This window comes from Leptidea sinapis, chromosome 19 (genome assembly GCF_905404315.1).
Source record: "Leptidea sinapis chromosome 19, ilLepSina1.1, whole genome shotgun sequence".
NCBI lineage: Eukaryota > Metazoa > Arthropoda > Insecta > Lepidoptera > Pieridae > Leptidea > Leptidea sinapis.
In genome coordinates, this window is record NC_066283.1 from 7,123,216 (window position 1) to 7,143,268 (window position 20,053).

Sequence of the window (20,053 nt, forward strand, 5' to 3'; positions counted from 1 at the left end):
TATGAGGACAGGTTAAGGACATAAATATAAGGTTATCCCAAAAAGCGAAATTTGATGATTTGTGTGAAATACTGGTTTACGAATTTAGCTTCTTATTACCTCTAACTGTTTTGTACAAAAAACAACAAAAGAAAGTAAAATTGTATCGATTTTTTAGTCATCGTGTGAGGTCTCAGGGTCTCAGGAGGTTAATTTGGTTAATATGTTTATGCTCATACTAGGTGCGTATCCAACTGTACCTTTTTCTGTCGTGATGCAGTAATATAGTATAATATTATATCTAAATCTATATAATAAAATTAACACAGCACATAAGTGTTCTATTTTTAGCAACTGGTATTTGTGAGGAGCTGGTGTCCGAAGTAGGTTGAACCTGTATTACAGATCCGGACCTCGGCACTAGATATGTGTGTATGTGTGTGTCAGGGTGAGTGAGTGCGTGTATGTGTACGATGTCGTATCTAGGGATATTACTGGGCTTATTAGACTTGACATCTTACGTCTCAAAGTAAGCGCGCAATTGCAATGCCGCTCGGAATTTTTGGTTCTTTCTAAAATTCTGAGCGGAACTGTATTAAAATGGGCAGGTATCACTTGCCATCAGGTTAACGTCTTGCTAGTCTCAGCATTAGCATCAGTATCAGCAACTGTGCTCGTCACATTGAGAGATAAGATATTGAGGCCGAATTTATAGAGCGTGTTTCGACTTTGCTTAAGTAAACCTTAGCTCAAAGTAATAAAGAGCGAACTTGATTTTTGCATTGGGCTGTCTTAGTTTAAGCTCAGCATAGTTTCAGTTCTAAACAATTTGTTATGTTTTTAAAGGGATAACGCTCACTTCTGGGAGTAATACACAAATTTTATTAGAAAACAAAATTTATGAACGAAGCGGGCCTCGAACCCATGACCTTGCGTTCCGTGCGAGCGCTCTTCCACTGAGCCAACCGCCCGAGCGACGTGAAGTTCATAAATCTTGATAATATGTCTTTGTTCAACTCTCAGTTTGTGGCTAAGCTACGTGGTTTGAGTCCTACATCATTCATGAATTTTATTTTCAAATTTAATTTGTGTAAATAATTTCAGTTGTCAAATGATTATGAAAATGAAATAAAAGATTATGCTTCCACTCAGCTAAGTTTTACATAAGTAAAGTCTATCGTGACCAAGGCGAGTGTAGAGCACATGGTAATCCGCTTCGCTCATGCGGCGTGCAAAACTGTACCAGAAGGGCATTTAATAAAAATAGATTAGTAATTTCTATAATAATATAAACAGGTATATCATCGTCATTTTAAATCAATATTGTTTCGTTGTCAAACCTACATTAATTGCTTATAGTAATGTATGAGTTGGAAGACCACGACATAGTCAACATAACTCATTTTATTCTTCTAAAATTATGTACTGCGTGGTAGATATAGGAGCTTGAACAGATCCATGACGTAAGCAAGACTTCATACGTCCTCTAAGGCGTTATATTAACAATAACAAAAAAGTTATTTTGCGGTCGGCTCTCGATTTAATTATTCAAAAAAAAAAAACAACCGACTTCAAAAACACTATTCCAAAACAATAGCATTAAAATTGTAATTTTTGGAATTGGTGTCGTTCCACCGCGCCCCGCTCTCGCCTCTCTTCTCACGACTCAAGCACATCTCACCTATAACTATGTATGTAGTTACGAACCTATCTTCGATGACACCGACTCCAAAAAACAGCAACAGTAAACATATATGTCTACTGTGTCTCAGGCTTAGTAACATTAGCTACAGCGCCCTTCAAACTCAATCACAGATAGTGCTTGAACATTACTGCTTGACGATAGAAATAGGCGCTGCAGTAGTACCCATCTAGCAGGCATTTTGTGCAAAGAACACTCCCACTGGAATTGATGATATTATATTCATTATATTTACCAGTGGGAGGCTCCTTTGCACAGGATGCTGGCTAGATTATTTGCCGCCTTTTTTTGTGCCGTGAAACAATAATGTAATGGTAGATCGTTAACCGAGGGTCGAAAGGATCAATTCCCGAGGTATTTAGACGCCCGAACGCAGCGAAGGCGACTATAGTCCGAGTAGGAATTGATTGTTTTACCCGTGTTAAACACTCTACTTTTCATTTCGAATATTAGGAAAATAAAAGTAGTTGTTTATCTAATTTATTTATTGATAATATATAATAATATTAGTAGTACCTATTTTAATTTAATTTTCAAATAAGGACAATTTAAGTCGACTTTTGAAATTATAAATATGGAACTCACCGCGTAATTGTTGCGGCTTATTCCGCTCAAAGAAGTTTGCGCTAAGTTCACACTGGCTGTTTAGAAAGTCGAATGGCCGCAGTATCTTTTTAATTAGTTTTTTTACATAAATCTCTTCATAGCTGACAGCAGTTCTATTTTTAAAGTTCATTCCGGCCCTTAGGTGGGAAGTAATTTGTATGAGTTTTTCCCTCCCTATGGAGGGAAGCAGCATTTTCCACCCAATAATCAGATCAAAACAACATTACTTTCCGAGTATGAGAAATGATAACATTATTGTGTTTCGGTCTGAAGGAGGCCGTAGCTAGTGAAATTACTGGACAAATGAGACTTAGCACATTATGTCTCAAGGTGACGAGCGCAATTATAGTGCCACTCAGAATTTTTGAGTTTTTCAAGAATTTTTAGCGGCACTGAAGATGGACCAACGATCTGGTCAAGATCGCCGGAATACGTTTGATGAGGGCAGCGCAGGACCGATCGTCGTGGAGATCTTTGGGGGAGGCTTTTGTCCATTAATATAATATAATATAATATAATGGATACCTGGACGATGCCAGGGAACAAGGCGCTGATGCTCTGGTTACTGCCTCCGTGCTTGACGCGCTCGAGGCCACAGAAGTGTTGGAGCGAGACCTCCTCGAGCGGAGAGAGTCACCCCGGTTCACCACGCCCTTACCTGGTCATCAATTTGAAATTATCTTGATTTAAAAAAATATTACTGACTTATTAATAAACACAATGTAAAAGTTAGTCGAAGCTTAAAATTACTTCTCTCTGTCATGTAATTCTGTAGTGACAATCAAAAGATGTAAATACTACGTAATAAGGGGCGGGCCCACCTAAGTAAAAATTAAAATTTACTTCAGTATGAAACGTGCAGTCATATGACATAATTTGAAATAGTAGTATTTATTTATTTATTCAATGAACAAAATTATCTTAATATATATAATAATAAAGACATACTCGCAAAACCTCTAAGGTTTATGTGCGAGCGGTAAGTTCGCATTACAATAATTGTTTTAATTACTTAAGACTTAATATAACATATAGTAGTAATATTAAAAATATACATCATAGGTATTCCTGGTTATTAGCTTCTAGATAGTATTTTTTTAGCTTTACTTTGAAATTTTTCTTTTGCAGATATATATCTATTAGATCATTAGGTAATGTATTTAATATCCTAGGTAATACATAGTTACAGGTTCTTTTACCATATACATTGTTATATTTAGGTAGACAAAACTTATTTAGGTAGGCTAGTTTCCTCATATTTTGTTTTCTTTCATATTTCTTAACATTACAATATGTATTATTATATTCTACAACTAAAATAGCGAATCATATTTTAGAGTGTATCGACATGACATTACAATAGGAAAATAGTAACAGTATGTTGATTGGCGACGAAGTATAATCCGGCTAAGTTGGGTAGTGGATTTCGGCCATCTCCGTTTACATGATTGTAGCCGTCAGCTGTCAATCTATAAATGACTGCACGATTCATACAATCGACTGAATCGCTCTTTTCTTAGATAGTTTCGCTTGGCTGGTCGTACCGGGCGCGACTAATAAAACTGAACCCACCTCAATAATAAATAAAATAAGGTCTGGATCATTATAAGCAAGAGTTTAAGAGGTGTAAAGATTCTTATCTAAGATCCGAAAAAAAATTATCATAGTGTAAGTATTCCGAAGCAGGACTTAGACTGAGATCTATATAGCGTACTTAGACTTTGCTCAGACTTTACTTACTTAATACTTAGCTGAGTGTAAGCTTAGCGTCTTTTATTTCGTTTTTATAGTCATCTGACTGTTGAAGACTGTGACCTGTGGTTGAAATTATACTAATCTCAAAGTAAGACAGCCCATTGCAATAGTCGAGTTAGAATTTTATCACACTCATCCGGCTCGAAGGACCATGGAAAATGGGTTCACTTGGGGTAGATAATAAATATGTAGTGGTTATTATGGTATTAATTATATTTATTTACTTATTTAAAGTATTCAAACAAGCTATAACACTTGTTAAATTACTATATTACTGGTTCCAATGGTGAGTACGCGGATCTCTACTATTAATTGGTTATAATGGTTAAAATAGTCACTCGGACCGGACCTGTAATAGTTAGGTTAGGTTAGGTTAGGTTAGAAAAGACAAATGGTTAATAGTAACTGGGACCAGCTTGCTCAATGGTTAAAAGCGTACGGCCTTACCGAATGCAATACATGGTTCTAAATAATAAATTTTATCTACTAAGCAATATTTGTAATTTATTTATTTATTTAATTCAGAGAGATCTCCATATATATTAGTAAATGTATTAGTAACAATATTTCTTATGTACTACGTTAGTATTATTAGTGGAATATATTTATAAACCTAGAGCTAACTGTATCCAGTGTTTCTGGAAGGAACAGTCAGCTCGAACAGCAATCATCTTTAGGATGCTGTTACTGCTAACACGAAGACGCTGCAACATGGAAACCGCTTTTTTGTGCATTATGGCATGGAAACCATCCACAGATGCCTCAGCAAATATTCCAGAAGCGCTACAACGCCATGGTAGCCCCAACAGCCTCCTAAACGCATTATTATATGTGACACGTAGAACGCTATAAGCCCCGCGCGAATATGACACCCACAAGCCGCTCGAGTAAAAAGACTGGCAGAATGCTTTGAATAATAACGCTTTAACATTATTTGTAGTACATATAATGCTGTTCGATGGAATTACGGCGAACGGTCCAAGTACGCTTTATAGATTTTTCGAAAGCCGACGGCCAACAGACATGTGAGCCCTTGCATCCTTCTCATACTATGTTTGCTTGAAGATTTTTCCAATTAAAAGTGATACTTATCCTCACACCTAAAACTCAAACAAAATTATTGTTATATTTTTATGCGTTAGATTTTATTTAATCATTAAGTAAGTTATAATTGTCCAATCGCGTGCATACGCACTTGTTGTGTGTGTCACTTAAAGTTGACAAGTTCTTGTGTTATCATTATTAACTATTATTGTTATAACAATGCATACGCATTTTTACATTACAAGAACTTGTCAACTTTAAGTGACATATTGTTTTCAACATTAGCTACATGGAAACACGAGCAAATGTAAAGTTATAGTGATTTTATTATGATAAAAATTAAGAATTAAATTAAATTTTTTTTATAGTGGTAAACGCGCAAACTTGAGTCTTCTGGGGGTTAAATTCGATCCCGTCACGGCAATTGACGACGTGTTTGCACAGATCCCCTGCGCTGAAATCGTAGTCTTGGGGATTTCAACGGGCACAATGCCGAATGGCTTGGATCACGTACCACAGACTACGCAGGGCGATCTGTGCATAGTTTCGCATTGGCGTATGGTCTGTCCCAATTGGTTAAGTCGCTAACGCGGCTCCCGGATGTGGATAGCCACATGCCGTCGTTATTAGATCTTCTGCTGAATACACATGCTGATGGTTACCAGGTCTCTGTCGACGCCCCTCTCGGAACGATGTCCGATCCTATCCGATGTCAACGTCGCAGACCACCAGCGACCCGCCGCGTTTGGCATTACAAGCCAGCAGATTGGGATAGGATGCGTTCCTTTTTTGCATCCTACTCTTGGGGCAAGGTTTGTTTCCCTTCGGATGATCCTAGTGCCTGCGCCGTTGTAGCCGATGTGATAGTGGATATTTTTATACCAAGCTCTGTAGTACCGATCGGTGACAGATCATAGCCCAGGTTCGATGCGTCATTTAAAGCCGCATCTGACTGCGAAAAACATTTAAGAAAGAAAGAAAGAAAATAAAGAAGAAAAGAAAAATAGATATAGTTGATGATGTTATTTGGAAATAATTTTGATCTCGGGTTAAAAACCAAGGAGAAAAGAGTCCAGTACGTTTGTGTGGAAAAATGTTAAAATATAAATTCCTTAAATGTGACCACCGCCATCAAAGCAAATCCTCCTGCAGCACCAAAGGCATCAAAGAGTGTTTCTGGACTGATATTTTTTATGGAAGAGGAGGAGAAACGAGCGTACGGTTCACCTGATGTTAAGTGATCACCGCCGCCCACACTCTCCTGAAACACCAGAGGGTTTACAAGAATGTTGCCGGTCTTTGAGGATATATGCAATTTTTACGAAGGTACCATGTCGTATTGTCCGGAAAACCCCGCCAAAGAAGCTCATTTCACAATAGACGAATTCCACACATCCAGATGGTGGAGTTGATATCCTAATTTGTGGCGTGGCAAAGGTGGAATTCGGGGTCAGGAATCACGTGAAACAGTTGTCTCGGAACACTCCCGTGATAAATGCGGTAGAAGAAACACGATGAAGCGAAGTAGAGACGTTGGCTTACGTAGAGACGCAACGCCAATTGATCTAGCCGTTCATACAACACTGGGTCCCCGACAATTTGAGCTGCTCTGCTTTGTACGCGGTTAAATAGCTCGACCTGATACTGGGGTGCACAGACCAGACATGTCAGCAATACTCCATTTGTGGCCGGACCTGCGCTTTGTAGAGCGCTAGAATGTGGGCCGGCTTGAAGTATCAATTAGATTATTGATTATTAAAGTACCTAAGTCGGATCATCTTCTGTACAAAGCATAAGGAAGCTCATTCGGCATTCCAGACCTTGGTTGTATCTGGAAGAAAGTTCCTTGAAAACCGCACTGTAGTGGAATGCGCGATTTTGAGTAGTTCAGAATGGGACTCACCAGTGATGCTGAAGTGCCTCAGCCTGTAGTACTCCTCCTCGACGCCAGTGTTGGGCATCGAAGCCACGCGGGCTCGCTGCTGTGGTAGACCCAGCAGTTGTCTCTCTCCCGTGCGGGAGCGGGCCGCCTTCACCGACTGAGACCGCGAGTGGTGCGGACTTCCATACCTGATCACATACACTCACATTATTTATATATATGGCAGTCAAGAACGTCGAGCCAAGAGGCGACTACGAAGATGAATGGTCTTGGCTCGAGCGTAATCGGCGTGCGGTGCGAGTGCAGGCGAGAGCGGGCTCCGGGCTAGGTTCAGGTCTGAGGCATCAATTCGCGAATGGGTGGAGTTTTTGTCGTTCAATATATCACATATTCTATATAATCAACATATTCAATATATTTCATAATATCCTATTTTTACCCGAGTTCAATAAAGGAGGAGGTTCTCAGTTCGTCGGTATTTTTTTATGTTTGTTACCTCAGAACAGCACAGGATCCATGACAAAGTAACGGAACTCTTCAATTCAGGGCATATTGACGATCCTCGGCCGAATCTTATTTTTTATACTATCCGGATATTTGAGTCAACTACCGTAACATCGTTATGGTCAAGTAATTGTCGTATTTGAATATGATAGATGACCAATGGAACTCCTTAACGACTTACAATCTTTAGCTGTATTTCTAACCGTCCCTAATCAAATTGCAATGCGTTTACGTTTATTGCTGCATCCCAAAATTATGAAGGACAAGACATCACATTTAGACAAATTATTAGTAATTGTACTTCAGATTCATTAAAAATAAAAATAACATAACAAAGAAACAACTGACTTTAAAAAAACTATTTCAAAAACTAAGATATAAGATATAATATTTCCCATTAGTGCGTTATGCACTAAAGATAAAAAAAAATATTTTTATTAGTCTAATTTTAATTAGTCTAATTCTAATTCTAGTTACAATTATTGATAAATTTGCAGTCTGTGTCAGCCAAGGTAGGTTTGTAACTATATACAAAGTTAAAGGTGAGGTGTGCTTGTGTCGCACGCATAACGTGACAAGGCGAGAGACGAGGATGGGGCCGCACGGAAGTACACCAATTATTATATTGAATAAAAATATTTTTATTTGAATTTGAATCAACTTCACAAGGTTATTTACTCTCAAAGTTTTAGTTGCCCTATTTTGAACTATATGCTTGAAGTCAGTATTTATTTTCTAGTAAATTTCTTAGTTATGTACAAATAAAATTTGAAAAACAAAATTTTATGAACGATGCGGGACCCGAACCCACGACCTCCGGCGTTCCGTACCGGTGCTCTAACCAACTGAGATAACCGTTCCGGTAACGTATCGTTATAAAATCTTGTTTGATTTGTTCAACTCTCAGGTTGTGTATATGGCTTCGTTCTTAGTTATGTATATGGCTCGCGTGTGCCATGACAGTTTCAGACAGAAGTAATACATCAACAGAACTCCCATCTGATCTATAGGTCTGCCTTTAGATTTCTGTTCGTCTCAAGGCCTTTATTCCAGAATCGTTCTGCCCTATCATGTTTTCGGGCTATGTGTCCTGCTCAATCCCACTTCTTGACGATATGCCTTGTTTTATAGCATCGGTGACTTAAGTTTGCTCTCTAAGCCAGGTAATCTTCTCTTTGTCTATTACCATTACTATCTACCATTTAGTATTATTATTATATGAAACAGGGACGTACAACAATTCAATTTCGTTCATCAAATTATCGTTTCAAAATACCCTCAAATTAACATAATAAAAAGATGAATTTAAATTAAACTAATAGGACTAAATTGATTATTTAATGTTCAAAGCTCGAAACAAAAGATTCTTAAATTTAAAGCTAACTGATTCTTCTATTATGTTCTTCTATTCCACCTTCGCACGACACGCCACAAGTTAGGATATCATCCCCACCATCTGGATGTGTGGCGGTCCTCCACAGTGCGGTTTTCAAGGAGCTTTCTTCCTCGCACTACAAAGCTGTGGAATGGGATTCCTTGTGCGGTGTTTCCGGGACGATACGACATGGGTACCTTCAAAAAAAGCGCGTACACCTTCCTTAAAGGCCGGCAACGCTCTTGTGATTCCTCTGGTGTTGCAAGAGAATGTGGGCGGCGGTGATCACTTAACACCAGGTAACCCGTACGCTCGTTTGTCCTGCTATTCCATAAAAAAAAATTCTTGTCTGACATGTTAACGATGGTTTCCTTTCGATGATACCACAAATACTTTCAATTGAAAACACCACCTTCCCACACTATAAACTAGGATAACCCCACCATCCGCATGTCTGGTGGTCTGCTATAATACGGTTTCCAAAGAACTTTCTTCCATGTAAAATCAAATGATATATGATCTTGGAATAGACGGACAGACGGACATACAAACGAAATAATTCATCATAATCTAACAACTTAATTAAAATACTCTCAATCCTGTGCTATACAAGTTTAATATAATATTGACACACATTTACACAACTTATCTTGCCCCAAACTAGGCATAGCCTGTACTATGGGTACAATACAACGATATATTTAATACAATATACTTAATTAAACATACATAAATACATATCAACATCCATGACTCGTAAACAAACATCCATATTCATCATATAAATGATTGCTCCTACCGGGATTCGAATTTAGTCAGGGTCACTAACCATTCGGCTATATGGTCGTCATAAAGGTAAAAGAAGTATTGCTTCTTTTTAGCCAATATACGAAATAACTTTTGAGCCAGTAGGCTTTGATAATCTTATGTCTCAAAACTACTATGGGTACTTATTCGCTATACGCATGAGGCAGACCACAATTTTAAATGTGGCACAGTAAATTAGCACACGATAAACATAAATAAGTTGTTAAATTATCACATTTAAAATTTTGTAGCAAAAAGTTTATTTTCAATTAAGATAAGGTTTGCGTGCGTGCTAACAGTAGGGCGGGCGGCGCCGACTTCGAGACGATATAAGGTTGTCTACAACTGTAACTAACTATTGTATTCTCAACCGACTTCAAATAAGAAAGATGTTATAAGTATAGTGTCATGGTTTGATTAAATGATTTTGATTTTTATTTGAGTCCCACATCGTTCATAAAATTTTGTTTACCAAATTTTATTTGTGTATTAATCCTAGAAGTGAGGGTTATCACTTTACAACAAACATAACAAATTACTTAGATTAAATATATTAATATTCCTTGCACACTTACCTTTACATATTTAAATTGTAGGTGAGCTTATGCATCTACGGCACTCGTTATTTGTTTGAGTTTTTTTTATGTTTAATCACTATGTTTTCTTTTTTTTTTAACTCACGCAAGTAAGTCAAAACGTTTGAGTAGTTTAGTGAGACACCTTACATCCATTTAATAAAATAAAAATAAAATGCTAAAACTTTAAATATACATTAAAAAGAATGAGTTTCTTGCCACTTCTGCATAATAAAGTTCGAACTTTTCCGAAGTTGTGTTAAAATCTTTCATATTCATAAGTGTCATTTTGACGTAATTGAATAATTTTTTTGTCTTTCTGTTTTGTTTAATGCAAACAGCTTGATCCATTTGACCGCGTGCAACGCAGAGCAGGTGGAATTGTCGGGGACCCAATGCTCTGTGAACGGCTGGATCACTTGGCGTTGCGTAGAGACGTCGCTTCATTGTGTGTCTTCTACCGTATTTATCACGGGGAGTGTTTTATCCGAAGAGCTGTTTAACCTAATTCCTGCCGCCGAATTCCACTTTCGCACGACACGACACATGTTAGGATATCATCCTCACCATCTGGAGGTGTGGCGGTCCTCCACAGTGCGGTTTACAAGGAGCTTTCTTCCACGTACTACAAAGCTGTGGAATGAACTTCCTTGTGCGGTGTTTCCGGGACGATACGACATGGGTACCTTCAAAAAAAGCGCGTACACCTTCCTTAAAGGCCGGCAACGCTCCTATGATTCCTCTGGTGTTGCAAGAGATTGTTGGCGGCGGTGATCACTTAACAACAGGTGACCCGTACACTCGTTTGTCCTCCTATTCCATAAAAAAAAACAATTTGTTATTTTATGTTATTTCCCTCATTATTGACCTAAGATCAGCGTAAGAGATGCTCCCAACTTAACCCAATGGGTGTAGTAACAACAGTTGCCAAGCCTATAATCCGATACCTATATTGCTAATAAATCGTGACATATTTGTACTAACATACACTTGACACTAGTCAAAAATATTTTTTTTTCTAAATTATTTAATAGTTTAACATTAAATTTATGAAAATGTGTAGTTTTCGTTCGTGTGTGTACAGCCTTAGTGTGACGTTGATAAATGAAGGAGTGAGGCGCTAGGTCGAGCCGGCGCGAGTCGGGCCGCTCGGGGGAAACTCTTACTGTTACTGTTCGCTATTACCAACTTATTTGACACCTGTATGTTAGCTCTAGATTGTATCTGCTTTTTATTAATAGCCTACGTAGTGTGGCCCATTTTTAAGCTTTAATGCTATACAGGATGTTATAGTTACATTAAAATAATTTCGAATATTTTTTGTTAGTTATCGACAGATGAAAATATTGATGTGAAAAACATCGTTAATAATGCACCACCAATTGATTTAGCTTCGAGTTATGAAGAGAATACAAACTAAACACAAAATTCACAGTAAACTGCAATTGCAGTAAAATTTTACCAGTGGGAGGCTCCTTTGCACAGGATGCCGGCTAGATTATGGGTACCACAACGGCGTCTATTTCTGGCGTGAAGCAGTAATGTATAAGCATTACTGTGTTTCGGTCTGAAGGGCACCGTATCTAGTGAAATTACTGGGCAAATGAGACTTATCATTTTATGTCTCAAGGTGACGAGCGCAATTTTAGTGCCGCTCAGAATTTTTTAGTTTTTCAAGAATCCTGAGCGGCACTGCATTGTAATGGGCAGGGCGTATCAATGACCATCAGCTAAACGTCCTTCCCATCTCGTCCCTCATTATCATAAAAAAAAATTACGACCGTTACATAATTTGGTGAACCGTTGTTGGGTTTTTGTGTTCTTACTACCACCAACTATAAAATACTAAAGAACAGCAACTCATTTAAGAAAACCTACGCTCCTGATGTTCGAACCCTCAATCCGTTTCCACAAGGGGAGTTAGTCAAGATTAACGGGCTTTTAAAACCGTGCACATCACCTGTAGCCCTATTCTCGTAACAAAACGAGAAGAGGGTCGAAGAGACCTTTTATCTAAAAGTTAAATTTCGTATTCTTGTAACACAAATTGACGGTTCAGTTTAGAGTGTGATGAAGTTGTGATCCAATCGAATGATGCGTATAACAAGATCGAACGTCAATTGTTGGGAAATGCGTTTTCTGTAAAATTTTAAGTTTTGATGATGGTGTCAGTGACTAGCTGCCCTAACCCTCCAGCACAAATATAGGAATCACATTTTAAGTTTTTGCGATTAAGTTTACAATATTATAATAGACTAGCTGACCCGGCAAACGTTGTGTTGCCATATATATTATTTTTAGAGTTAGACCGTTTCTTGAGCATTGCATCATTACTTTATCAATCTAAAATAAAAGAATTTTTCTAAAATATACGTAGCCCAAGTTACTCCTTATTTACATCAGCTACCTGCCAATAGAAGTCCCGTCAAAATCGTTCCAGCCATTTCAGAGATAAGCTGGAACAAATAGACAGACAGACAGACAAAATTTATAAAAAATTACATTTTGGTGTAGGTACCGTATATATATTCATATACATGTAGTAAAAAACGGTTAATTCAATATTACAAACAGACACTCTAATTTTATTTATATGTGATGATTCATTAATTGATGTCATATCCTAATTTGAATAAAAAAAATTGAATTTGAAAAAAAAAAAATTAATGTGTATAGATAGTGTGTAGTGGATATCTATTGTGTAATTAAAATGTATTGAAACTAGGTCTTATATCATGTTAATTATTAAATATGGTGTGTAGTGGATATCTATTGTGTAATTATAATGTTTTGAAACTGTAGGTCTTATATCATGTTAACTAGCTGACCCGGCAAACGTTGTTTTGCCATATAAAGTATAATTCACGCGATAGTTTTATAAGTAATAAAATATTGCCTATATTATAGCCTGTACATCATTTTGTTCTATTGTCAATAGTTTTTGCAGCGCACGCAAAAATAGGTTTTCGATTTTACACCTTGTGTTACAAAATAGCAATTTTATTAAGGATCCCTAATTTTAAAAAAAATACATAGCCTATAGCCTTCCTCGATAAATGGACTACCCAACACTGAAAGAATCATTCAAATCGGACCAGTAGTACCAGAGATTAGCGCGTTCAAACAAACAAACAAACACTGCAGCTTTATAATATTATCATGTTAATTAATATAGATAGTGTGTAGTGGATATCTATTAAAATGTATTGAAACTGTAGGTCGTATATCATGTTAAGGTCCTAATAACAACGAGTGTCTGAGTGTTCAGATTAAATTCGGATTTCACCAACACAATCTAAACGCAGTTATAGCTCAAATGTTGATCGCCGAATTTTGGACGTTCAACATATTATTTGATCGCGTTCAATAGCTGTCGCTGTCGTAGTTGAAACATTGAAATTTAATAATTTTGATTTTGTTCATACTAATCGATGACAGTTTTGACAGGTATCTAATACATTCTATTGTATATGACATTTAAACTCAGTTTACGTCAACACGCTCATTGGTGAAATCGGTTTGTGTTTAATCGAGATCAAGGCTGGCACTTGAACTTGTTTACTTAAAAGTGAGTTTTATTAAACTCAGTCTGAAATATCATTGGTGGAATCGAGGCTTACACATTATCTTGTATATATCATTAGCATTATATAAAACCATTACATCTCTATATTGGCTATTAATAAAAATTAAGGAACTTTAGGTCTAGATAACATCCTGCTTATGAAAACAATTTAAATAATATGAACGTGTGTTTCTGTTAAATCTGGCTTAAATAAACAAATTTATAAACAATCTATCCGAGTTTCATTGTAATGAAATGAGCGGCTTCGTGTTTGGTTAACCGCTATTGAACCGAATGCCATTTTATCCGGCTATTTGAGGCTTTCTTATCGATATTGCGAACGAGTGAATAATAAAGCATCAATACTGATAAACGTAAAGACTACTTGTTTCTATTGTACTTTTGAGTTCTATTGAGTTATATTTTGTCCAACCGATGTTACTTTTTTTTAATAAGCAAAAACAATTCACAGCCCAAAGTTAACCGTGCCTGTCTATCGCTTGTTCTGCTCTCTCATTTGCACGTTTCACGAGGAACGTGACATTTTTTCAATTACCTACGCTTGACCTTTTTTGGTTTTGTAAGGGTTACCAACGGGGTATTACTAAGCCTACTCTATCCGCCCGTCCATCTCTCCATCCATTGCCGATGTAACAACATAATATAATGAATAATAAATTTATAGCATTTTTATAGCGCCTTCTCCAGTTTATTTAAAGACCCTCTCAAGATCACAAAGTTTCGAATACGTATTATGCGTGGTCTCCTTGCACTTTAATACTTTTTTATTGTAAGGCTGCAAAATAGGTTTGGCTCACTAAATGGAACCATGATTTGGTCAAGATCGCTGGGATAGGTTGATTGTCTTTGTCCAGCAGTGGATGTCTTCCGGCTGAGATGATGATGATGAAAATAGGTTTGTTAGAAATAAAATGATCGTACGGAAACACAATGATTATTCAGTTAATATTATCATCTTTGTAAAAAGCATCAACATAATATTTAAAAAAAACATGTTTATTGTGTTGTATAAAAACAAGTGCCAACGTTGTTTTACATTATAAATTAAGAAAGTGCGCGCTCATTGTATGAATTGTCTATATGTAATGAAATGTCATTGACTGAATTATTTTTATTGCAAATAGATAGGAATTTCTAAGACAAAAAATGTAGGTTTCGGATAAGTGATCATCATAAATAAAATACTAAAATCTTCTCTAAAACACGCTGCATCTTATGGTCTAAATATTATTCCCGTTCAGTAGTTTTCGTAGTATAACTGAAGGAAAGAAACAGCTCTTCATTTGTAAGCATAGATTATAGTTAATGTTCTATTTTCTTCTTTAAAGTGATAGCATTATATGTTTGTTGTTTTTTCAGTAACTTCCTTTGTCTGTTGTCAATTTAATCAAATAGTTATTAACTTTTTTTTATGAAAATAAGGGACGAGACGAGCAGGACGTTTAGCTGATGGTAATTGATACGCCCTACAATGTTATTACAATGCAGTGCCGCTAGGATTCTTGAAAACCACAAAAATTCTGAGCGGCATTAAAATTGCACACGTCAACTTTAGACATAAGATGTTAAGTCTCATTTGCCCAGTAATCTCACTAGCTACGGGGCCCTTCAGACCGAAACACAGTAATGCTTACACATTACTGCTTCATGGCAGAAATAGGAGCCGTTGTGGTACCCATAAGCCGGCATCCTGTGCAAAGGAGCCTCCTACTGGTACATAACACGTATGTCACATACCAACAACTAAATAAAACATATTATAAATAATTCATCCTGTATAATACAATTTACTTAGAGATATAAAAGCCCAGATAAGTAGCAATAAAACGACTCACGCTGCTTTTCACAAAGGCGGTTATTATGTTTAATGGTGAAGGAGAAAAGTATTATAAAATATTAAAATCTACTCCCGGCCTAGGTAGAGGTCAATAGCCGCGTTTGGCGACAGGGTAATGCAATGCTTATGAATTTTGCACATTTTCAATTTACTCGTAAATTCCTTAGTTTATTAGTTCATTACAATGATTCATTGTCATTCAAAAATTGTCACGAATTGATCTCAGAAAAAGGCGAGATACCACAGAAATGATTACTTGAGACGTTTGTGTGGAACCCTAGCCTAGGAGTTGACAACTACGGCGCTACTAATCCAATAAATCTATCAATTTACAGGATATACTTAACAGCTGGTGATTGCCTGATTCAATTCAAATTGTGTACTCAGAATACATTATTATAACACTAGAAATAAGGGATTGCTTGTAACTAATTCTAATAGGCTTCATAAGATACATAATAGCTTTAAGGGTAAATTAGTTACAAGCAATCCCTTATTTCTAGTGTTATAATAATGAAAATCACTATTAAGAGCATATCAATTACCATCACCTGAGAGTCCTCCTCCTCTCGACCCTTACTGTCATAAAAAAGAATCCCAGAAGGTATATCACTTAAAATAACAAATTGTTTAGATCTTCATGAAATGTTAAGCTAGTCACAAGAAAAAAAAGGATTTATTAAAAATATTTGTTTACAAAAACAGCTCAAGGTTGCTTTACGCCGGTAAGTACCTATCGAATTCTTCACGCGTACGTTCGGCGTGACCTTCAAATAGCATTATTACAAGTACAAAAATATTTACAAGAGATAACTTTTGTTATTTTAATATTTATTAATCTTAGATTGATTATACATATCATTAACATTAGGTACGGATTCAATTCAGATTAATAGCCTTTTTTACTAACATAAACTATAATAAAGTAAATTATGTACGTCCTCTTCAGATTATAAATAAATATACCTCAATTAGCCTCGTCTTCTTTTTAAATACCTTCTTTTCGGGTCCTTTTTAGAACTTTTATTTCTAATGCAAAGAAAGCCAAAGGCAGCAGCCAGTATAGTATACATTTATATTATAAATGTTCAGTGTTAAGCAGGAAATTGTATTTTCTCGTAATCAAATACTGTAATTAATCCCTTGTTCCTAATATAGAACCGTGTGGAGCCATAAAACACGCTAACCAATTTTGTCGAATATGTTGTTGGCAGAATCCGTTTTTACAAAGGGAAGTAATCCGTGATGAAATTAATGTGATGGTTATTCTCTAGTTGTACCACTGATAAGGTTGCTCGCTGAGAGAAGTAAAAGTTCTACTCAGATTTATAGAAAGGTATCGCAAAAACATATCCAGATTTGGTAGCTTGGGAATATGGGGTTCATAGGCAGATAAACTTCGCTTAAATAGTTGCTTTAATTGTTTGTGTTTTCATTAGTGGCGCGGGTTGTTATCTTCCCTAAGATCCTGTCAATAGTCCTGGTCAATAAAGCTTAACGTAATTTAATAAAACATTCTTCTATCAAATCTTAAATTCTTTGCCGTCACGGCACATTGGCCTTACGAATGCCTGATTGATATTTACTCCTTTTTTTACTTGCATAATCAGTAAGCTGAATATGCTATATAGATATTATGGAAAATATTGAACCTGTAAATGCTCATAATTTATAAAAGTACTTATTTTAAAAATCACAAATTGTTACTCTTTAAATACTGATTTAGGATTTTGTTTTTCGAATGTTATATCATTGAATACAGGCGCAGAGGAGTTATTGGTAGTTTGTCAAAATATGAACCTGATTTCCTTGTGCTCAATGAAGGGTGCATGAAGGTGTGGGCTTATTCATAAAGCTCGAACAGGTCAAAGGTCAGGTGGTGGAATTCGATTCTTTATTAGAAAGGGGACAGCAATAAACTCTTAAGTTCCAACTATTACTCTTGAGAAGTTGTGGCTTGAAGTTCAATTACCTGGTGCTATTATGGGTGCCGGTGCTGCTTATAGAGCCAAAAGTTAAGCGTTCGTGATTCTATGGGTGCCTCCAGCAAAACAATAAACTTGGAGGGTACGGCAGCAATATAAAATTTAGCTGTCTTCTGGGCGACCTTTACATCAATTTCCTGAATGAGAATTTGCCACAAGTATAGAAATTATTATTTTTGTGCTACCAACATAACTTACTCCAATTAGTCAAACATCCGACTAGGGTTACGGATAATTCGGCAGCAGTAATTGACATAATTCTAATCGAGAGTCTTTCTAAATGTCAGCAATTGGATATATTTAGTAGTCCATAATATAGACCTCACGAAATCACGCAATTACTTTTAAATATTTTAATATAAAAAGAAACAAAAACTTACCAAAACTACTAAGTTTGAACGATACCTCTATGATTACGATCTGACTTTTTTGATTGGAGAGAGCAGTACCAAATACTTGCATACGATTCTCCTTCTATGCCCCATGAAGGGGTTATATAACTGCCTATTTAGCCTGTATAGTGCAGACATAAAGCAACTCTCTCCTAGCTTTCATTATAAGCATTATTTTGTTATTTAAAAGAAGCACCCAATGCAAACGGCCTGAATATATGTTTATCCTTTTAAATTATCCCGGGGCAATAATTCTAATCATAAATGTACCTACTTGATTTGTTCCTCAAAATTTTCTGAATATATTATCATACCATAAGACAACAAGATATGCATAAAGTTTCAAGTTCATAGCATCTTGTATTTGGAATGATTAGAATTGATTTAGGCCTCTTGGAATGGGAGTGACTATAAATTGGTTTAAGGGTAAATATAAAATGGCAAAATTCAAATATTGTGTATATTGGAATGAACTTCCGTTAAATAAAAATAATAATATAAAAATATAAACATCTTTTCACATTCATGCACTCACATAAACCCACTCACAGACACACACAAATACGCCTGAGATACATGATAATGCTGTGCAAGGCACCCGCCGGTCTAATGGCCCGAAAGCAAGCTTAATATATTATCAATCACTGTCAAAGATTAGCAATAGCAAACATCTTGTATCATTTATCTGTTTGCTTACTTGGTTACAATTACTTTGTTGTACGTCAGACACTTCCGAGGGATGGTTTCAGTTATTTCTTCCTTATTGAAAATATAAACTCTAGCTCATTAAATAAATAAATTTTGTATTGTGTTGTTTTTGTCAAATTTATATAATTCTATTACAAAAGATCTATGTAGCATATCTCGGTCAACACGAGCGGAGATATACGGTAGCACCTTGCAAAATGTCATTTAAATCGATCCAACAGTTTCAGTACGTAAACAGAGAAGTATATTTTTTCGATTATTAAGCTGATATTAATAATATGCTAAATTGTGAAAAAAAGTTTCACTTGCATTGTGGTTTCGTAGAAAAAATATACAATTGCTGTTTTGCTAGTATTTAGATAAAAAAAAGTATAAAATAGCGCACGAGCACTTTAAGAATAATAATAGTACTTTAAATATAACGTATTTATTTACGAGAGCAATCCAATTCTTTAATTTTACAAGAACAACTAAAAGAGATGTGCGGAATTGAAAATGCTCGTGTTGAAAAAGCAACATTTCATTAATTGGACTTAAAAACGAGCAAGTAGCTGTTCACTAAACGAATAAATAAATCCAGTTGTTTACTGAAACGTACTCTTTTTAATTGAATGTATTTCTCATAGCAACATTTTGTCGGAAATGCCCAATCATAACAGCACTGACCTGTTTTGCAACTTTGTTCGTTTAAAATATAGTTTTTTTCTTCCAAATAGATAAAGGTTTGACGGCGCAATCAAAATGTCATTGTCAGAATACGCCTGAACTATATTTGACATCTGTCATTTCTGGCGGAACGTCGTGTCGATTGTCAGCGCAGCCATTTGGGCGGCATTCATTGTCTAACGGCCATGGTGAGCACACCACGGTTTTTTTTTTTTACGGAATAGGAGGACAAACGAGCGTACGGGTCACCTGGTGTTAAGTGATCACCGCCGCCCACGCTCTCCTGCAACACCAGAGGAATCACAAGAGCGTTGCCGGCCTTTAAGGAATGTGTACGCGCTTTTCTTGAAGGTACACATTTTTTTTTACCCAAGTTTCGACGAATCGCTATTGTTCCACATAATCTTAAAATAATTATTGTTAATTGTTATTGATTTTGAAAGTAAAGGTGACTATATAAATTTTACGGGATTGATTTTTGGAGTAAAGTGTAAATAAGTACTGTAAATTATTGATCGTGAAGTAAAATGATTTTAATAAACGATTTCGGACTTTTATCTTGCTCTCTGCCTGCACCCACGTGAATCGCCATGGCCAATCCTGGTAAAGGCAGGGAGCATTTATCAGGATCGCCTATAGGTTACATTTTT

General features: G+C 36.2%; 1 protein-coding gene across 1 annotated transcript in view; it reads right to left on the minus strand.

The window, feature by feature from the left end:
- The window catches only part of LOC126969794 (uncharacterized), a 251,226-nt gene that overhangs the window by 27,562 nt on the left and 203,611 nt on the right, over nucleotides 1-20,053 (minus strand). Inside the window, exons 4-5 of the mRNA XM_050815361.1 lie at nucleotides 6,990-7,156; nucleotides 2,813-2,945 (exon numbers count right to left, since the gene is read on the minus strand). Of these exons, the coding sequence (XP_050671318.1) occupies nucleotides 2,813-2,945; nucleotides 6,990-7,156 (300 nt within the window). The remainder of the gene's footprint in view (nucleotides 1-2,812; nucleotides 2,946-6,989; nucleotides 7,157-20,053) is intronic.